Source organism: Saimiri boliviensis, chromosome 9 (assembly GCF_048565385.1).
Source record: "Saimiri boliviensis isolate mSaiBol1 chromosome 9, mSaiBol1.pri, whole genome shotgun sequence".
NCBI lineage: Eukaryota > Metazoa > Chordata > Mammalia > Primates > Cebidae > Saimiri > Saimiri boliviensis.
The window spans coordinates 61,772,021-61,793,727 of record NC_133457.1 but is presented as its reverse complement, the minus strand read 5'-3'; the positions used below and the strand labels follow the sequence as shown (position 1 = coordinate 61,793,727).

The window sequence follows — 21,707 nt, the reverse complement described above, 5'->3', positions numbered from 1 at the left end:
CCACTTCTCTTTGATGTGAAGTAATGATGTGGAGACAATTTCTAACATTCTGAAGTCACATAAAGCTAGCTAAACCAAATGGAGCCACTGAGCATAATTTTTTTCCTTCTCATATAGACAGAGGGTAATTTGAAAGAAAAGAAAATGAATTGAGGAGAAAATAAAACTAAGATCGAAGGAGTTTGTCAGTGAATACACACACACACACACACACACACACACACACACACACACACAAAGAAAAGACATTGTATGACAAGTCAGAAGCTTGAATTTTTATCCTGATTCTACTTTTTTACTCCTGTATTCTTACATTTGAATAAGAAGGAAAAAAGGTAGGGAAGAATTAACAATTATTGAACTTTTATGCACCATTAGGCAATTTCCTGGATGCTTCCTGACTTTATTAATAAAAGAACATTACCTTTTATATAAAAATATTATTACAACTGGGGAAATAGGGATAACAGTTGACTTCATTGGAAAGAATGAACAAATGTTGAGTTGAGATGGGTATGTAATTCACTGGTTGTGGAGCTCAACATTGAAACTTTTCTTTCCTCTTATGATCTCAGCGGTCTGTGTGGCATTTTCACTGCCTCATTTTTACCAGCTGTGTATGAAGGCCTGAGGATATGCAGCTAGTGAGGACAGGAACAGGTGTAGGATCCAGGTCTACACAACTCTGAAGTCCAGCTCACTTCCCTTCTTCTCACTGCCTCTCCCTGCCATCTGCATGCTGACATATCTCTGATCTACCCTTATCTGGTCTAGATTTCTTCCACTGAAAGTGAAAGGGCATTTGTGGCTCTCAATACGGTCTATTATAATGATAAAATTAAAATATGTATATGTAACCATGGTCAATGAGGATGAGGTTGAAAGAGAAACAGCAAGAATTTGCAGGAGCCAAAAGTTTTCCTAAGAAGATTCTGGGGCTGAACCTACTCTGGTCCAATACCCACTTTGGAAGAGACATTTGTCTCTTTGGAAGAGAAATGTGATTCTCATCACATTTGTGGTGAGTTACAAATGGGCTCTCATAGTTGACAAAGGTGAACAGGACTTTTCAGGGTGGCCAGCTGCTATAGAGATGTGGGTACCCATAATAGATTCCTAGAGGGGATTACTCTGCTGGTCTACAGCCTAGTATAGGCCTTTGAAATATGTAGCCTGAAAGTGTGGAAGTAGAGTTCCTCCCACTGCACACACTATTGCCAAGCCCTCTAAGCTGGTGATTACGTACACTGTCACTAACACATTAGAAGTTAGGGCTGCAAACACTATTTATTGAAGAAACTGTCCTTCTTCCGTTGTATATTCCTGGCACTTTTTGATGAAGATCAAGTGACTACAGATGTATGAGTTCTTTTCTGGGCTCTCTATTTTGTTCCATTTGTCTACGACTATTTTTATGCCAATATCATGCTGTCTGGATTACTATCACTTTGTAATATAGTTTGAAATACGGTAGTGTGAAGATGTCTGTAGCTTTTTTCTTTTTGCTTATGATTGCCTTGGCTATTCAGGATTTTTCTGTGGTTTCATATGAATTTTAGAGTTGTGTTTTATACATCTATGAGAGGACATTTGAAAATTTTGATAGGGATTGCATTGAATCTGCAAATTGCTTTGGGTAGTATGGACTTTTAAACACCTTAGTTAGCTTTCAATGCTTTATAGATTTCAAAGCATGTTTTTTTAATTCACATTTTCTGATCAAGGTTTTTCAGCCTCTGCACTACTGACATTGAGGCCTCATCATTCTCTGTTCTGTGTATGTGTGCAGGGCTGTCCCGTGCGTATTTAGCAGCATCCCTGGCCTCTACCCACTAATACCAGCAGCACCCCTTCTCCCACAGCTGTAACAACCATAAATATCTCCAGACATTGCCAAATGTCCCCTGGGGATAGAGATGCCAGATAAAATACAGAGGGCTCAGATTTTAATTTCAGGTAATACAATTTTTTTTTTTGTGTTAGTATTTCCCAAATATTGCATGAAACAAATGTGTCCCAAATGTTGCCAGTGACCTATTACAAAAATTTGTTGTTTATCTGAAATTAAAATTTAACTGGGTGTTGTATCTTTTTATTTGCTAATGCGTGAGGCAAATTGCTTCAGGTGAAAACCACCAATGTAGAGCTACAGTTGGTTTCAGCCATTTTTTTTTTTTTTTTTTTTTTTTTAAGTAGCTGAAACTGGCTTGGTGAGGGAAGTCCTTGGTCTAAGGCTACAGGGCAAGAATGGTACAGAGATGATATCTGAACCCAGGTATCCTGATTATACATTTCCTCTTCCTTCCTTTTCATGGAAGAACTATTTATCCTTATTCCCAAAGGCTTGAAACTGAGAGATAATCAAGATCAAGGCATTTGACACAGGACTGTACCCAGGGTTGCCAAGAAGTAGAGACTGCATATGCTTTCTCTGACACAATTCTTTGAAGTTAGCTATGGTTTCTCACTTAACAGGTGGAAAATTGAGGATCAGGGAGTTTAAACAATGTTACTACGTTAACTAGTTAGTAAATGGTAGAACTGGAATCCTAGTTAGTTACTAGATTAACTAGTTAGTAAATGGTAGAGCTAGAATGGTAGGTCTAACTTAATGCAAACCTGACATTGCATTTCTGGCTGGTGTTCTTTACTTATTTATTCTCCCCCTCTTCCATTAACTAGGTTTACCTGAAACCTTCTAGTTAGATTTTCTGGTTGAATCAAGATATCAGTTCTTTGATCTATCATAATTTAAAAATCAAAAATAAAAGAATAAACTGATCCAGAATTTTAAAAAAATACAGGTTCTGACTAAACCAAATCATGAAACGATTTTATTTTCCTTTTGGCTATGGTGCCTCCTAAATGAGGAGTCCATCAAAAGAGAGACAATGGTTAAGCTAGAGAAATCTGTAAACTATGTAGGAAGCTTCTGGAAAATTAAAAATTGATTCTGTTATGCTTTTCTTTTAAAGAAAATATGGGATGTTTTGGTTCTTTGTACACAACAGGAAATTGCAGCTAAGAACTGTGGATAGTTTGGTAGAGAGTCATTAACTCCTATTCGTCCTTCAATACCCAACTCAAATACCACATTCTTTTTTTTTTTTTTTTTTTTTTTTTGAGACGGAGTTTCGCTCTTGTTACCCAGGCTGGAGTGCAATGGCGCTATCTCGGCTCACCGCAACCTCCGCCCCCTGGGCTCAGGCAATTCTCCTGCCTCAGCCTCCTGAGTAGCTGGGATTACAGGCACGCGCCACCATGCCTAGCTAGTTTTTTTTTGTATTTTTAGTAGAGACGGGGTTTCACCATGTTGACCAGGATGGTCTCGATCTCTCGACCTCGTGATCCACCCGCCTCGGCCTCCCAAAGTGCTGGGATTACAGGCTTGAGCCACCGCGCCCGGCCTACCACATTCTTTATGAAACTTTCACTGGCCTGTTCCTCCTGAGGTAGAACTATTGTTTCTACACTTGGCTTTCCCTAGTACTTTGTATATGCCTTGGTTCAGGTGTTTTTATGCATATCCCCAATTATTTACTAGGATAATCTGTATTTATCAAGCATCTGTGGGGGAAAAAAAGAAAGAATAAGATGAATATCTGTGCAAGAAACAAAGTAAAGGTGTTATTAAAAAATACAATTAGCTCTTTTCTCAACTATTTTTGTATTTCCTTTTCTCTTTCCCCAGTACCTAAGGCCTTTCACATAACTCTGAAGGTACTTGCTGAGTTTCAGTTTCAGAGAATTTTTTCAGGAAGCTAATTAAAGCCTTGCAACTGAAACTGTAGTTCATGGCCCAGCATCAGTAGCATTGTCTGAGACCCTGTTAGGAATGCAGAATCTTAGGGCCTAACTAGACCTACTAAATCAGGATGTGTATTCCAATAAGACTTCTGAGTGATTTAAACACTCACTAAATTTTTTAGATGTCCTGCGTTATAGATCAGAACCTGGGAAAAGAAAATACATAGCATATGTGTTGAAGTCCTTCATTTGGGGTATATGACAAACATCACTAATCCATTACCATAGTTTTCTCTCTAAATTGAGGTGCAGCTTTAAAAGCTTCTCTGGGGAGCTACTTTTAATCAATTAGTATGGAAGTTGATTTGCCCTCCCAGATCTAGCCAACCCTCTCATTTTACCAATAAAGAAACTAAGGCTCAGAGAAGCAAAGTGATTTGGTAGATATCACACTGTTCCTTCATGGCAGAGCTGGAATTGAAATACTAATCTCCAGCCTCATGATCTTATGGTCTTGTCACACCACGCTGGGAAGGTAAGCAGACACAGCTTGAACCAGGGCTTACAAATGACCTCTTTCTCATCATTCCAACGGGAGACCTAGATTACTTGTCACTGTCTTCTCAGTGTAATGTTTCAGAAAGACCTTGATATTTGGAGTTAGAGCATTACAACTTAAACTGCCCTTAAACTTTAGATATCCCTCAATCGTTGCAAAATTTTCTATTAAAGGGGAGAAAGGGAGCATATTTTCTAGCACAGTTGAACTCTAGTATGGGGCCTCCATGTAAAATAACCCATTCCATCTCTCCCCTAGTCCAAGTTCAGTTGAATAAGATGGTCTCCAAGTTTTCCAGGAAATTCAATAATGTAGTACTTCACCAGTGACTTTTGAAATGCCATCAAGCAAGCAGAAAGGACCCTTTAAAAATGGGAAGACCCCAAGACCATCTTTCCCTGCCTATGTTCACCACTCCTTGCTATACTACATCATTTCCAACCCTGTCTCAGCTTTAAAAAAATTAATGGCATTCATTGTTTATAAATGCCTCTGTTGATCTTTCCTATTTCGGTTCCTGACTACTAGTGGAAAAACTCTCTCTACTTCCCCCGCCCCTCACCGCGCTTGGCTTTAAAAATAGCAATTAGAGTTTGGTTGGCTGAGGGCCTTGTGGTTGGAGTCCACAGCCTTTGCCCTCTGGGTCATTGGTTCACATCCTAATACCATGGCTGGTAGGCTCTTCTTTTCTTTTGCGTGTTTTGCTTAAAGTTTTGGGAGGAGGTATCCTCCTGGATGCTCATTTTCTCACGACCATCTGGGAAACGTCTGGACTTGACATCCCTGACCCCGGTATTAATAATATCTGCTATGCTGTCTCCTTCTCCTCTTTTCTGAAGTCTGCAGTGTTCACAATTTCATGTCCTTTCTTCAGAATTGCTCTTCTAGCTCAAGGCTAAAGAATTTGTATTGATACCCAAGTCTCCAAAGAATGAATTGGCCAGTTCATGCTCAACCCCTTTCCCCTATTTCTAGACTGCTTTCCTAGGATTTTGATATATGATTAATATCAACCTGTTTTTCACACATAGAGATAGCTTTAATAATAGTGAGCAGGTTTTAAGTCTTATAGTCCACAAAGTGCTTTCACATGTATCACTTTATTATCGGTAAATTCTATGATGTAGGTATTGTTATTTCTAATCTCATTTTAAAGACACTGGGATTGAGAGAAGGTAAATTGGTTGTCCGAGATCACTCAATCTACCGAGACTCTGACTTCTTAGTATCACCCTGCCTCTCTCCTGCACCTTGGAGATCTGTATTGTGAGTCTCTTTGTGATGATCCGCTTACTGATGTTCACCTGTGGTACTGTTGATGCCTGTTAGGGACAGTGAACACAGTTTTACTTTCTATGAAACCAATGAGACAAAGTCCTTACCTTATCTTTATGAGTCACTGGAGGTTCGGGCAAGCAAAACTGGGCAGCATGATTGTCATTCTTCAGGCAATGAGGTAGTGCAAGCATTCTTGAGGAAAGCAGTAATGTGATGCCAGTTTGCTTCTAGAAGACATTTGGCAGCTGTGTGTTAAGTGGATGGGGAGATAGGGATAGAAGGAAACAACGCAATTTAGGAAGTTCTTGGAAGGGTTTGTATGAGATGTACTGAAGCCTGGATGGGGCTGGGAGCTGTGGGGAAGAGAAGTGGGTGCTTATGGGAGAGAAGTCACAGAAGTAGCCCTATCACTGTGGTCGTGGAAGGAATTTCTGAATAAAAAGGCCAGATAGCTGAGAGGATGAGGTGCCATCTGCCCTCAGAGGAGAGAGAACATCAGTGAAGTGGCAGGTTTTATTGAGGGAGGAGATGCTTTGTCTCACTGTGGGTGTATTTCAGCATCTTGGCATCAAGAAGGCATCTGGGCAGCAAACTTCTGGCAGTCGGTGCAAGAGACGAGACCTCTGGAGAGCAGGAGGCCCACAGCAGCAGTGCGGGGCCCCTACACAGCAGGAAGCAAGGTGCCTTCAAAGTTGCTAGAACCTGAGCACAACTGCATTTGGGTACTGGCTCATTTAAACTTTACAACACACCTATTAGGTAGGTGTCTTTTTTGTATATCTTTAAAATGAGAAAATTGATACTTAGAAGTTATTCCCTGAAATCGCCTTACAAACAAATATTAGGATAATCTCAGGCAAAGTGATATAGTTCTTTCCAGGCAGCAGAGTCAGTCTGGTTTATCATCTTTCATCAGTTTTAATTATATGTGATTCTTGGCACATCTATGGCATTATAAATGGGGGGGTGGCATCTGGATCTTAGATTGCAAGGGATCTGGTATAAGCTGAAGTGGATATGAAGCCTTTAAGCCACAGTCTTGCTATGACAACAGAAACATACTTCCCTGACTACAGGCAGGAGTGTGTGTGCCTCTGTGTGTGTGTGTGTGTGTGTGTCGCATGTAACACATGTACATGTGTATGTATGGGCCTTCCTATGTTTATTTATTGTTAGGTTGTTGAGGCAGGAACAGCTTTTTCATTTTCTTACCAAGGAACAGCTAACATGTGATAGAATGATAACTGCTTTGTTTCTGTGGTTGAACAATCAGACAGTGTTTGATAAGCGATGGAGAAAACACTTGAATAGGATTTAGCCATGTATTTCTCTTCCCTCTATCCTTAATAGTTGGGTTATAATGTAGACACACACAAACACACACACACACACACACACACACACACACACACACACACACACACACATACCCCTGCCTGTTTCACTGAGTCCAAGACATATACAAAGGACTGTCCTATTTTATAAAACTGGCCCAGTTCTGTCATTTTATGATGTGGTATCCACTGTGGCTACATAACCAAGGGGACCATTCTAAATTAGGTCAGTGGAGCATTCCCTGTTACAGCAGCTGAATGATGGTGCAGGATGCACATTTTCCAACTGGTCTCTATCTTCTTTGTGTTTATAGCTGCAGATATCCTATTCCTGTGGATTCCTAGCCTTTACACAAAGAAGTAACAATAAGTCAAAAGGCAGGCGGCCTCTCAGCCTCTCAACTTTGAAATGTGTTGGTCTGAGCCTCAGGCAGGAAGGCAGGACTCAGCAATATCACAGGCAGGAAAAGGCTTTCCAGCTTCAAGTATAGAAAACTCTTAAGTGCATCTAGGATTCATTGCTGTGTCTACTTTCTGTCCACCCCCAAGTTTCACCCAAACTCTACCTTAGATAATTTCTCCTCCTTTCCTTCTGTCCTGGGCAATATTTTTATTTCTTCCTGGATGGAACAGGGATAAAATATATGAAGCACAACTGGTCTCAGAAGAACAGATAAATATGTAGTCAGAATATATGTGCTGTGATATTACTAAATAGTATGGATTTGGTGACCAATAGGGAATGACTAAAAATATAACAAAAGGCCACCTTAAATGATCAGACATTGTCCCCTTTCTGGTCTGTTATTTAGGCACTGAACATATGTTCCTGTGTGTCACTTCTTTCTGCTAAGGTGTAATCTGAAAATACTCTTAAAATACAAGTCTCTTTTTAGGGTCAGGAAAAAGATTACTTTCCTTAAAGATTATCTCTACACAGTGGTTCAAGAAAAGCACTTGCAAACATCATGAGCTGCCATTTGAGAGAGACAGTCTCTTTCCTTTGGCCGACTTAAAAAAATTCCTCCTTCCCTGAATTTGATCATTTAAGACTTCAGTCAATTACTATTAATAGTAAAGTAAACAGTTTACAGGGAGGAAGGTCTGTATTTTTTTTTCTTACACTGATAAGATAGAGGCAGCATCTGACAACTTGGCAAATTTTTATTTTCTGGAATGTTGTATGCCTATAAAGACTTTCTCTTGCCACTGGTCCCTTTCTCATTCCTAATAGCCATGAGATGTTTAAGGATGGGGTGGAGAGAGAAGACAGTATCCATGTCTTTCTAAGATTAGCATATATGCATATTAAGAAAAACAGACTTAGAGAAATATGTAGTAGTATGATGATCAAACTCATTGAGACGAGCTAGGCTCTAGTTCTAAGGAACTGTTTAAAGGAACTGTTGCTCCTTTGGGTCTTGACTTCCACAAACTGGTACCCAAAATGGGGTTTAGATATCCCTTCAGCAGCAATTAGACTTTAGGACATTCTAGCCTAACTGCCTGGATAGGGGTCTGGGTGGGATGGCATTTGAAGGCCAGTGAGTGCACCAGGAGGCTTGTTGAGCCCAACGTGTCCACCTACAATTGAAGAGTCAATCTTGGAAGGAGCCCCCTCAGGCCTTCCGCTTACAGTGGCAGGGGATCCTCCTTTCTGCCACTTTCTGGGTAATGTCTATTTCCCTTCCCTTTGTTACCTCTCAGTCTCTCACTTGAATTTACTATGATGTCAGACTTGGTCTTCCCAGATATCAGTACAGGGACACTCACACAGATGACTGAAGTTGTCTGCAATTCTGCCTTCTTAATTCTCGGTATTTTGCTTCATGTATCATAAAAATCATAATAACCGAATTTCTGATGATAATATTTCTCACTGGTTGAACACTCATTTACTCCTTTAACAAATTCATATTGGCCAGCTATTACATAGGTGCTGGGCTTAGCGCTAAGGACACTCCAGAGAACACAGCACACCATGGCCTCTGCCCTCTGGAATTTATATTGTCACATTTGCCATGTGCCAGTCTATGTGATTCCATTACACAACCTGTCTCCTTTACCCCTTTAGACAATGCTATAAGGAAAGACATGCCTTAGAAGGTTATACTATATTAAACAAAAGACAATTATAAACAGAATCTGCTTTTGGTTGGAATAACATACAAGAGAATCAGATAGTATGATAAAGGAATCAAAAGAAAAAAGTTTTTAAAATATGCTGAAATAATGTGTGGGGTATAGGGAATGAAAAGGTTTCACAATCCAAATTTTTCTAAGAGGCAGTGAAGAACAGACCAGATACTGTAGCTGATTTAACTGCTAACATAAAGCAGCAGTGACCAAGTCTTTAGATTTTATAGGCTAGTATAAAAGGCAAGAATGTGCTGGTAGCTTCAGTGAGAGCAAAGCAGACAGGGAAACAATGCTAAAGAGTGGAACTGAGGAAAGCCAGCAGAAAGCCCTGAGTTGAACTCTGCTCACCAATCCGCCCCCACCTACAACAGACTCATTAGCTGAACAAGTGGGATCCATGGCAGTTGACTCCCTTATGTATTTGCTACTCATGTTTCCTTCTTAAAAAAATGTTACTGAAAATATACTTTGAACAACTGACAAACAGAACAAAAATAAGAGCCTAAGAACGGGGAAGTTAAGTATAGCTAGAAGAGAAGGTTTGAAATGTTCCCAACACAAAGAAATGATGAGTGTTTGAAGTGATGGATAGCTTAAATATCCTGATTTGATCATTAAACACTGTGTGCATGTATCAAAATATTACATGTAACCCATAAATAGGTACAATTATTATGTAACAATAAAAAGGAAAGAAAAGAAAAAGAACTGGTGAGTTACATAGTAATAGAAGAAAATGGTGGTGAATATTAAAACCAGTTAAAGCTAGAAATATCTAAAAATATGTATAAATCTTGTTATAAAATTTGTATATATCTTAAGATTTATTCTCAATCAAAAGTTTGAATTATAAAACACAGAAATAACAATAAAAATCCAGATTGATTTAAAAAATCTGGATTAATTTGCAAATTAAGTAGAAATAGTGTTGCTAGGGAGATGGGAGTTGAGATGAAAAGTTTGGTAAATTTATCTGGATTAATAGAGGAACAAAATACCATATTTATTTTTACTTTTTAATAGTTTAAGAAATATAGAATAAAGAATGTTTTTTGAAAATCTCAGAGATAATTATTAGTAGACGATCATATTATATATGTGGAAATACAGAATAAAGAATGTTTTTTTGAAAATCTCAGAGGTAATTATTAGTAGACGATCATATTATATATGTAGAAATATAGAATAAAGAATGTTTAAAGAATAGAACATATTATATAGATGTAGAAATGTAGAATAATTTTTTTGAAAATCTCAGAAGTAATTATGAGTAGAAAAACATGTATCTCCCAAAAGATGAGAGGCTATTAAAAAGAAAGAAAACGCAGAGCACATGTGAAACACAACACACACACGATGGAAGGGAACAGGTGACACAAATTAGAAAGCATGTAAGTCATAAGACAGAAGAAAAGCCAGGTATTTCACTCACGACAAGAAATGTAAACCCTCTTCTGTTTGAGAATTAAAAATTCAGGTCGGGCAAAAAAGAAATCTAAAAACCAATTATGTTTATTTTTCAAAGAAGCACTTAGAGAATAGGACAAAAAAGTTTGGGTGTAAATGTAGATAAAGGCCTATCAAGCAAACGTAAAAAAACTAAGGTGGAAATATTATGATTAAAGCTGAGTAAATGACAGAAGCTTTAAACAGGATAGGATGCCACTGGCTGGGTACAGCGGCTCACACCCGTAATCTCAGAACTTTGGAAGGCCGTTGGCAGTTCGAGACCAGCCTGGCCAACATGGTGAAACCCCATCTGTACTAAAAATACAAAAATTAGCCAGGCGTAGGGGCAAGTATTTGTAATCCCAGCTGCTCGTGAGGCTGAGGCAGGAGAATTGCTTGAACCTAGGAGGTAGAGGTTGTAGTGAGCCAAGATTGTGCCACTGCACTCAGCCTGGGCAACAGAGTGATGCTCTGAATAGGATGCCATTTTATTTCGGTATGGATATAATTCACAATGAAAATATCCCTGTTATGATGTTTGTGCACTGAGTATCTTTGCATTAAAATATGTAACACAAAGGAGAAATGAAAAGAAAGATGACAGATGAGGGAAAATATTCTCTGTGTCAGGCTGCCTTCTGGGCTGGATGGAGCCTCGATATACTTGGGAGTGACTTTTAGAAAAATTAGAAAATTTTTCCATGTTGTTCTTCTATTTTTGTTTAAATTTGCTTCTATTTCTGTTGCTTTTATTTCAAGGCAGACTGTTTTTTTTCCCCCATTCACTAATGACTGTTTTAAAAATACTGACTGTGTGCCAGGTGTATGCTGTGTAGCTGTGGTGGGAATAGATACATAAATTAGAACTGGCTGTGCCTTTAAGAAGCTTAACAAAGTCTACACTGTCAACAACATGGAAATTCAGAGAAAATAAATGATTACCATAGAACTAGGAAAAGCATTTTAATCGAGTCTTGATAGATGTAGAACTGGATTGTTGGGGAGAGAGAGTAGGAAAGAACAGCATTCAGGTGTTCCAGAAGGAAGAGCCAAAGGCTGGGGCACTGAAAATGGGCCCAGAAAATGGTATTAGGACCTTCCATGGCGAAGTGAGTATCTGTGGGAGAGCAGTGGGAAATTGATAACAAGAGCAGCCCCCCTCACTTCCTCTTGTCCTGTCTTCCCTTTTGATGGCAGCACAAGATTTTTTAAGATGACATGCAACGCTCCAGAGCACAACAGTATCCCCTAACAAGTGTCACTTCCATTTCTCTGTGAGAGTCTACGATATGTCCTTCCTTGGAGTCTACCAGCATCAATTTTTGCTCAATCTTTGCTGAAACGATTATGGTTTACTTTTTTATTTAAGTAATTTTCAATGAGAGATTTCTTAAAATACACAGTACTTGGCAGCAGGCATAAAATTTGAGGAGATTAATAGCAGATACTAGCTTAAAAGTATGTTGTGCTTTTTTATTTTAAAGGTGCTGTGTACAAGCCATATGTTCATGTGTGTCATTTATACTTAATAGTCTCTGTGAGAACATTGGATGGACCTTATATTGAAGTCTGAACAAGTCTTTAATGAATTTGCCCTTGTGTGCACTGGAAACTCTCTCTGAATTATGTATATTAAAGAGATACATGCCAGATTGTGTTCAAGAGCAGCCAAATGGAATTACGGAAAAGTAGCTGTTGATAGGGAACGCCTTAGTTACAATCCATTTTCCCACTGCCTCCGTTCTCTGCCGAGAACCCCTGTGTTGCTTTCAGGATGGCAGGACTTCAAAACACTAATGTGCGCTATGGATATCCAAAGGGAGTATGCTAGACAGCGTTTTCCAAGCACATATTTTATCCCCTCCTCAAATCCACAGAGCTTACATCTTCTTTCTTGATTTTTTTTTAAGAGATGAAGTCTCACTCTGTTGCCCAGGCTGAAGTGCAGTGGTGCGATCATAGCTCATTGTAACCTTGAACTCCTGGGCTCAAGTGATCCTTCTGCCTCGGCCTCCTGATTAGCTGAGACTACAGGTGTGTGCTACCATGCTGGCTAACTTTATTCTATTTAATTTTGTTTATTTATTTATTTTTTTAAGAGACTGGGTCGGGAGTGGGGGTGGTTCACTGTCTTGCCTAGGCTGGTCTTAAGCTCTTTGACTCAAGCTCTCCTCCCACCTCACCCTTCCCAGTAGCTGAGATCACAGGTGCAAGCCACTGTGCCCAGTGGAGCCTACTTCTGAAACTGCTTTAAGAAAATCCTTTTTTTAATGTCTTGAACTCTGCCTCCCAGTATCATCTGTCATTTTGTACTTGGGACTCTGAGTGAGTTTAAACGCTCTTCCACATGAGATCTTTTCAACTATTTTAAGATGATAGTTTTCAAAGTCATTTCCAAGCCAAAGATTGCCACCTCCTGCAAACATTCCTTATCTGCTAGGTCACCATCTCCTTACCATGACTATGTTCCAGCTTTACTTATTTTCACTTAAAAGTCTGTGATCAGGCTGGGTGTGGTGGCTCATGCCTGTAATCCCAGCACTTTCGGTGGGCCAGAAGTCCAAGACCAGCCTTGCCAACATGGCGAAACCCCATCTCTAATGAAAATACAAAAATTAACTGGGCGCAGTGACACCTGCCTGCAATCCCAGCTACTTGGGAGGCTGAGGCAGGAGAATCGCTTGAACCCGGGAGGCGGAGGTTGCGGTGGGCCAAGATCACGTCACTGCACTCCAGCCCGGGGGCCAGAGCGAGACTCCATCTCCAAAATAAATAATAAATCAATAAAATAAAGTAAAACAAAATTCTGTGACCATAATCAACAGGATTCTCTCAAGCGGGCCAAATGTGCAAAGAAGAGAAAGGAGCTACTTGCCTCTGTTGGATCAGACATTAAGCCACATTAAACCACGTTTTTGTCCTCTAGTACTAAAGTGGCAGCTAAGTTCTGGACACCAGAGATTAATAACTGCATTGGACAAACCACTGAGTTCTGGGTACTGCATTTTAATGTGGAAACCTCCTGTGGCACAAAGGAGAATATCTATGTGAAACATTAAAAAATAAGAGTTTTCGAGAGCATTTGTATTTTATTAGTTACAAGCTGCACAGCTCCTAGAACAACTTCAATTAAATGATGGACAGAACCTCAGAGATCCGATTCCATTCTAAGAATACGCAGAGTTGGCATTTACTTTTTAATATTCTCCTTGATCTTTGTTTGGCCTTTCTCGCCAAGAGACAACTTCATTGATGAGCAAATACTGCTTTGTCTTTTTAGTTCAATGTCTTTATGTATATGTGTGTGTGTGTGTGTGTGTGTGTGTGTGTGGTGTGTATACATATGTATTTTTTTCCATTCAAGGTTTGGTTAATGGCTAATGGCTTTATTGGACAATGGGATGAGGTCAGAATAGGTCAGAAAACAACCTAATGGTCGGACAACAGCACAGCAGGAGTGTCTTGGACTCAGTGTAATGTAGTATTTTCTCATGTTATATCATTCATTATGATGGCAATATAATGTTTTAGGTACAGCAATTGCAAGGTTCTTATGCATTTTAAATTTATTCCTAGTGGAGAGTGTTTTGTACTTCATCCTGTAGCATTAAAGTATGTTTGCAGGTATAGTAGACCCTTGTCCATATCTTATTTACCATTGTAATGCTGTGAGTGTTTGCAACCAATGACTCACAGATGCCAACGCCTCCCCGCCTTTTTTTTTTTTATTCCTAGGGAGCTATCCTTGGCCAAACGGGATGCTCCTTCTCTGAAATGCCACACTCTCACTACTTCCTGGGGGCAGGCATGGCCAGTGACTGAGGGACAGAAATGTATAAAGGCTAGTCCTTTGTCTGAAGATGGGACCACTCAGTGGAATCAGTCTGAAGTGGATTCCAGTTGAGACCACACCCTTGCTTAGCTACTTCCCCTGCTTCTCCTTCTCCTGAGGGCACTCCCCACAACAAATCCCTTTCATAAGACAGCCTGGCTCAGGCCCTGCTTCTAGGGATGCTTTCCTAAGACATTGCCATTATTATTTTCCCCAGTAGATGCCAGTTATGAAAGTGAATGATTCATTGTGCAGCAACTGTATAAAGAAAGTTGAAAGTTTAGGCAATGCAATCCATTTTTCTAAATATCTGTTTAGAAAATATGACTCCATTTAATATGCTGTGTCTTCTAAGTGAACTTCATTAAAAACATTTAGTTAATTTAAAAATAGTTTGGAAGCAAGGTATCTGGCAATAAACAGAATGGAGTCCCTTAGAAGTATCTCCTTATTTGATGATGTAGACCCATGTATTAAGTTAGTTATATTAATAGTACATGTTGACTTGTTGAAGTCTTTGAAATTTCAATGAGATGCAGATTATCACACAGATTCAGTGCTCTCCTGAAATGAGTCATTGTAGGCAGTTAATTCAATGTAAGATAGAATGCCGCAGACGGAATACATTTAGGTGATACACAGTGAAGCCGAGTTCTCCCACCCCTGACTCCCACTGTCAAGACCTAAGTGAATTTGCTTGGTGGAGGAAGCATGTTCCTCTAGTCAAGTACAAGAGACAGCTCAGAATTCTTTTAGACTATTGAGTTCTGGTGACTCAAAGGCAGGGACATTCAGCATTGGAGCTGACAGGCACACCTAACTGCCTGTTTCTATCAGGTCTCCATGAAAAGCTGCGTTGTTTATCTTTGGCTTGCATAGATGACCAAAGTTTCTGGGAAGGGATGGCCTAAGAGGTGATCATAAAGGATAGCAGTGTGTTGAAGGCAAGCTTAGGTTAACTGGAGGGATGCCACGGTGCCTGCTTTACACAACAGGTCTGGGAGTCTGGTAAGTAGCAGTTTCAGGTGTCAGGTCCAAGGGCAAGAGCCTGGCTGTCAATAAGAAGCTAAGGAAATTAGAAATGGATGGGCAGTGATTGAGGCTGGAGTCCTGGTCTACTTCTATTGATCAGGGATCTTATGGCAAAGGTGTGACCTTTCCACCTTCAAGGCACAGGTGTCAGGAAGGTGCAAATGTGAGTCCTTGTAAACTGAACTGTGAGTGTCCATTGAGGATGTCAGGTTCATTATATTTTTTATTTATTTATTTTTTGGGGACAGAGTCTCACTCTGTCACCCAGGCTGTAGTGCAATGGCTCTCTCTTGGCTCACTGCAACCACCGCCTCCCAGGTTCAAGCAGTTCTCCTGCCTCAGCCTCCCAAGTAGCTGGGATTACAGGTGGGTGCCACCATGCCCGGCTAATTTTTGTATTTTTAAGTAGAGACAGGGTTTCACCATGTTGGTCAGGCTGGTCTCGAACCCCTGACCTCATGATCCGCCGACCTCGGCCTCCCAAAGTGCTGGGATTACAGGCATGAGCCATCGTGCCCAGCTTCATTTTATTTTTAAAGAAGTATCCATCAGCTGGAAAGTGCACGAGGTTGATTCTTCTTGGCTATCATTATACAACCTTTGGTTCCCAGTTGAAAGGAAAAAAAAAACAAACAAACCAACCAACCCAGCTTTAATATCTTTTCTGAGATCTTATTCTAAGGCAATAATAGCAAGTAATCTTTCCCTAAAATCTAGAATACGAGGATAAGCTGGCTTGGGGGAAACTAATCTTTAGGTAATCTATGTGGAGACAGAAAGCTATGTCGGAAGAGTCAAGAAAGATAAAGAGGCAGATCAATTGTGCTCCATTATCAGATAATTTAAACACCTGTGTATTGTTTTAGGCAGTTAGAGCATGCACCAGCCCCTACTTCATCTCCATTTCTCTTCCTCCTCTTACCTCCTTCCTCCTGTCTTTTCTCTCTCTCCCTTCCCCTTCTGCTCCATATTCCCTTTCTAAACCCCTTTTGTTCTTTCCTAGAAGGAGCCTAATATTTGGTTTATTTTGTTTCTATCCTTGAAAACAGCAGTGAGATTTGTTGATTCTTTTTTTCTTTCCTTATAAAGATAAAATGGCAGCTGCAATGTAAATTTATTTCTCACAAGAGAAAGGCACAGTGCGATTCTGTTTAGCACAGGACTTTTTTTTTTTGGTGATATTCAAAATAGAGTCTTTCAAAATTATTACTGTATTTAAGGTGTACCTAGATTTCTCTTTAGGGTGATGACTATGACATTCCTCAGAGGTGAACTCATTTCCGTTACTTATTTTGAAAAACACATCCTCTGTCTTTTCACACTTACCACAATGAGATCTAAAATAGAGGCTCATCATCACCTGTTTAAGGGTTATTTATGAATAATGGTGCCTGGAAAAGGCCTGATGCAGAAGCCATGCAGGCACAGAAACTATGTTAGAGGATGAAGTGTCTAAGTATTCTGAGCATGAGACGTGAGGAGACCCTCCCACTGCCCCCGCCCCAGCCACCCCAAGCTGACAGTCAGATGCTAGACATTGCTTCCATATGGAGACGTGAAATGGAAGGGTGGGAGCTCCAAGACTTAGCAGACTCTACCAGACAAAAAAAGATCAGTAATCCAGAGAGCATTCTAAATGGCAAAGGGACGTCAGACAAGGGCAGCTGCTGTGCCTGATGCTGGGACAGCCTTGCTCCCAGATGTAAACAGAGCACCCTGTATAAACCTGGATTTTTTTTTTTTTGGTGCAACCTTGACTTGCTTATTACATTTTTTTCTATGAAATATGTGAATGGCAATAAATTCATCTAGACTAAAGAAAAATAAAATAATACATGGTAGATGAGATACTAAGCCCATTCTCCACCCTTCCCTGTATCCAAGCCTGTGGCCAGGTGGCTGGCAGTCCTTGCTACTAGAGATGGCAGGTGGGGGCATTGGGGTTGCCCCTGCCTTGACCATGGGTTTGACCACCACATAATTTAATTCGGCTAAGGAAACGCCAATACAAGTCACAGTATACCGCCTCCAGCCTAAGGCCTTAAGAGGCTTTGCATGCTCCCAGTTGTCCTTGCTGTGAGAAGAGCGTGATGTGGCCAGAGCTCTGGTTCAAGGAGAGGGCAGGAGATGAAAGATGGAGTAACGAAGCTGAGTCTGGATCAGCCAAACCCCGGCTGACCTGAAGATGCCCGAGTGAGAGTAAAACATGGCCATTTTAAAAGAACTTTAAAACTTTTCCGCATTTTAAAACTACTTTTTAGAGTGGCTTTTAGGCAGCTTTCTGGTGGAAATCTTTTTTTTTTTATTGCATTTTAGGTTTTGGGGTACATGTGAAGAACATGCAAGATTGTTGCCTAGGTACACACATGGCAGTGTGGTTTGCTGCCTTCCTTCCCCTCACCTGTATCTGTCATTTCTCCCCATGCTATCTTTGATACAGGCACTGTTCCTGAATGTGGCCCATTTAAAAGAACATGAATCATAGTGACTAGAAAATGAGAACGTGAGTAGATAAAGGTTTTCTGAAAATGAGAACAAGCCTTGTGTGTATGACTGTCAGAAGGGTTAATGTTGCCCCCCATTTTGAATATCCTACCTGCTAACTGAGCCTTGGCAAAGGGTGAGGAGAACTGCAGAACCTTGACTTTCAGGCCATATTGGATGTCACTGATACGTCCACGCACATATGACAGACACTGGCTTTTTTTGGGAAGCAACAAGCATCCCAAGTCTCGCTCGCTGCCCATATGTAGTGACAGGCTGATGCAGGTGTTCACAGACACAGATCTCATGTCTCAATGCAAGAGCACGCTAAAGGGCTCCAGGGATCTGCAGGGAATCAGCTAAAGTCTTGATTACAACTATATCACAACCCAACTTCTCCCACCACCCAGTGCTGCTTCCCTTACCTTCTCACAAATATTGTTCCCCAAAGCACTCCTGAATGATCTTACTGTATGTAAATCTCTGAGCCCTAGCATCTGTGCTTAGGGACCTGGACCCATGGCATACCACTCTCACTCAGCTTTCTGGGGTTGCTAGGATCTGGAGAAAGGGGTGGCAGAAGGCCTTACCCACTATCATGTGGTTGCAGACATCACAGAAAGTGGGCTTCTTGAAGATGTGTTCCTGGAAGGCATGAGCCTTGCCACCTGGATGCAGGCCAGCTCTGGCGGGTGTAGACGTCAGGCTTCCTGGAGTAGGGAGTGGGCTGGAGCTGGGGCTGACCTCAGCCACCATGTGGGCCTGCAGTTTCGTGTCTTCGCTGTTGGTTCGCTGGAAGAAGTTGTCAGCACTTTTGCTTCGTAAACTCTTGGTCTTGAAAGAAAGTGATCGTTTTAGTTTCTGGAGCTGCAATGCAATGACAGAACAGTCTCTTTTACGGTCAATGGATCAAGCAGAGCCAGGCTGTGGGGGTGAGGTCTGCTGTGTGCACTTGCACAGTCCCCACTGACACCCTCAGCCTCGGAGGAGGCTCATAAATGTCCCCGTGTGGGTGGGGTGATGGCAGTGCCTAGTAAAGAGGGAATTTCCCCTGCCCCTGCCACCAAGCCAGATGAGCAGAAAGAGGTCCCATTTTGCCTTTGCTTCTGCCCCTGCTCCTCCTCCCTGCCTCCTTAAAGTCCTACCGGTGCAGTCGAAATGTCCCACCACATTGGGTTTTGACATATTTGCCTTTTGAATTTGAATCATTGGAAATATTAAGTGTACAAACTCATGGGCTCAAAGGCTAGATGTGTAAAGCTGGCCTTTCTCTCTAATGATCACTTAGCAGCCACTGGTCTCTGCACACAGCAAAGCAGAAGAGGCCATTGTCTGACTCAAAATGAATCTTGCTAAACTATCTGCAGAACACAAACCAGGAACTCTCAAGTCTGCTTGGGTCTGAAGCATTTGGATAAGTAACCTCTGTGTGTGAGTGTGTGTGTGTGTGTGTGTGTGTGTGTGTGTCTGTGTGTATGTTTGTGTGTGTGTGTATGTGTCTGTGTGTGTGTTTGTGTGTGTGTGTGTATGTGTGTGTGTGTTTGGGACATAGGACATATTGAATTATCCCTTTGACTTTTTCTGCTCCTCCTGCGGCCCTCCCTCTTGTTTTTGGCCACAATAAACTAGACCGTTTCTCCTTTGCCTCTGGGACTTGTGAAAAGGCACCAAAACAGGTTTGGAAAGGCACAAGCTTCTGACAGTTCTGGGTTTGAGTTTAATTAGCCTCTCTAATCTAGTGTTCCTATGAAAGCTAGAGGAATCTTTTGGAAACACAGATACGAACACATGAGCCTCATGGTTAAAATCCCTCAAGAAGTTTCTTTTGTTCTTAAAGAAAAGTTCCCTGTCATGGGCTCCAGGAACTGGAAGAACCTGGACCCCGATACCGGCTTGGACATGGTGCACCTTGTTCTGCCCATCCCCACAGTGGCCTTTTACAAGTCTCTCCTGTTTACTTTGTTTTCCCATCACTAGCCCTTAGTACATAGTTTTTTTTTTTTTTTTTTTTTTTTTTTTTTTCACTCAGCAACAGATCACTTCACTTTTAAGGTTGTTGAATATCCATGGTAATTCTTTCTGTTGCCAAGAATAAACATGTATGGCCCAAAGCTGCAGAAAAAAGATGCTCAGATATCAAACTGAAAAGCTTCTGCACAGCAAAGGAAGCTGGAAGAAGCTATCAGCACTTTTGTTCCATAAACTCTTGGTCTTGAAAGAGAGGACAGACCAGTCTCTCTTGTGATCAATAGATCATGCAGACCCAGGCTGTGGTGGTGAGGTCTGCTGTGTACACAGCACATACCCCACTGACACAGGGTGAAGAGACAACCTATAGATTGGGAAAAAGTCTTTGCACAATATTCATCAGACAGGGAATTAATATCTAGAATATACAAGAAACTCAAGCATCTCAGTGACAAAAACTTCCAAACAATCCAATTTAAAAATGAGAAAATGATCCGAACATACATTTCTCAAAAGAAGACATACAAATAGCTGACAAATATATTTAAAAAGTTCAAAACCACCAATCATCAGGGAAATGCAATCAAAACCACAGTGAAGCATCATCTCACCCCAGTTACAATGGCTACTATGAAAAAAGACAAAAATAACAAATGCAGAGGAAAAGGAACTCAGAGAACTGTTTGTGGGAATGTAAACTCGTACAACCACTATGAAGAAGAGTATGGGGGTTCCTCATAAAACTACAAATAGAATTACCCTATGATTCAGCAATCCCACAGCTGGGAATTTATCTAAAGGAAGGGGAATCAGACATCTGCACACCCATGTTAATTGTAGCACTATTCACAATAGCCAAGATATGGAATCAACCTAAGTGTCCAACAACATGATAAATGGTTAAAGGAAATATGGTATGTATACATGATGAAATACTATTCAGCCATGAAAAAGAATGAAACTCTGTCATTTGTGGCAACATGGATGGAGCTGGAGAATATTATGTTAAATAAAATAAGCCAGGAAAAGAAAGTTAAATGCTGTATCTTATCACCCATATGTGGAGGCTAAAGAAGGTCGATCTCGTGGAAGTCAAAAGTAGAACAGAGGATAGTAGAGGCTGGGAAGGGCAGGGGGGAGGGAGGATAGGGAGAGATTTTTTACAAACAAAATGAAGCTAGATAGGAGGAATAAGTTCTAGTGCGCTATAGCACTGTAGGATGACTGTAGTTATCAATAATATATTATATAGCTTCAAATAGCTAGAAGGAGGATACTTTTGAATGTTCCCAACTCAAAAAACTAATAAATGTTTGACGTGATGGATATGCTAATTACCCTGATATGACTATACGTTGTATGTATTGCAAAATCACTATGTACCCCATAAATATATATAACTATTAAATGTCAATTAAAAATAAAATTATAAAAGTAATTAAAAAATAGAAACAAAAGATGCTCAGTACTCTTTGTCTAATAAGGGTCTCCGTAAGTCTGGTTAGACTCCTTTTACACAATATATCAGACAAGTTTGCAAGGCCTTGCCAAGCCCAACCACCTGTGCCTGAACCCAAGTTCCACCTCAGAAGTCCAGGAAGATATGGTGGTCATCAGTGTTTGGGGTAGCCTACTAAAAGGCTGCAGTTCTCTCCCCTTTCCTTTATCCACGCACTTTGCAATGTGAATTTGCGTCTCAGTCTATCAAAAGTGGAGTCTAGTTTCCTACTCCTTGAATCTTGCTGGTTTCTGAAATCTGACCAGTAGAAGGTAGCAGAAGCAATTTTAAGGGAGTTCCAAGCCCAGGCCTTAAGATGCCTTGCATGCTTCTGTTCTCCCCCAGGAAACCTGCCCAACTGCCCAGTGTAGCCTGAAGGATTATGAA

General features: G+C 40.7%; 1 protein-coding gene across 1 annotated transcript in view; it reads right to left on the bottom strand.

Moving 5' to 3' along the window:
* STAC (SH3 and cysteine rich domain) overlaps positions 1 to 21,707 on the bottom strand; it is a 158,481-nt gene that overhangs the window by 76,779 nt on the left and 59,995 nt on the right. Inside the window, exon 2 of the mRNA XM_003930911.3 lies at positions 18,445 to 18,721. Within this exon, the coding sequence (XP_003930960.1) occupies positions 18,445 to 18,721 (277 nt within the window). The remainder of the gene's footprint in view (positions 1 to 18,444; positions 18,722 to 21,707) is intronic.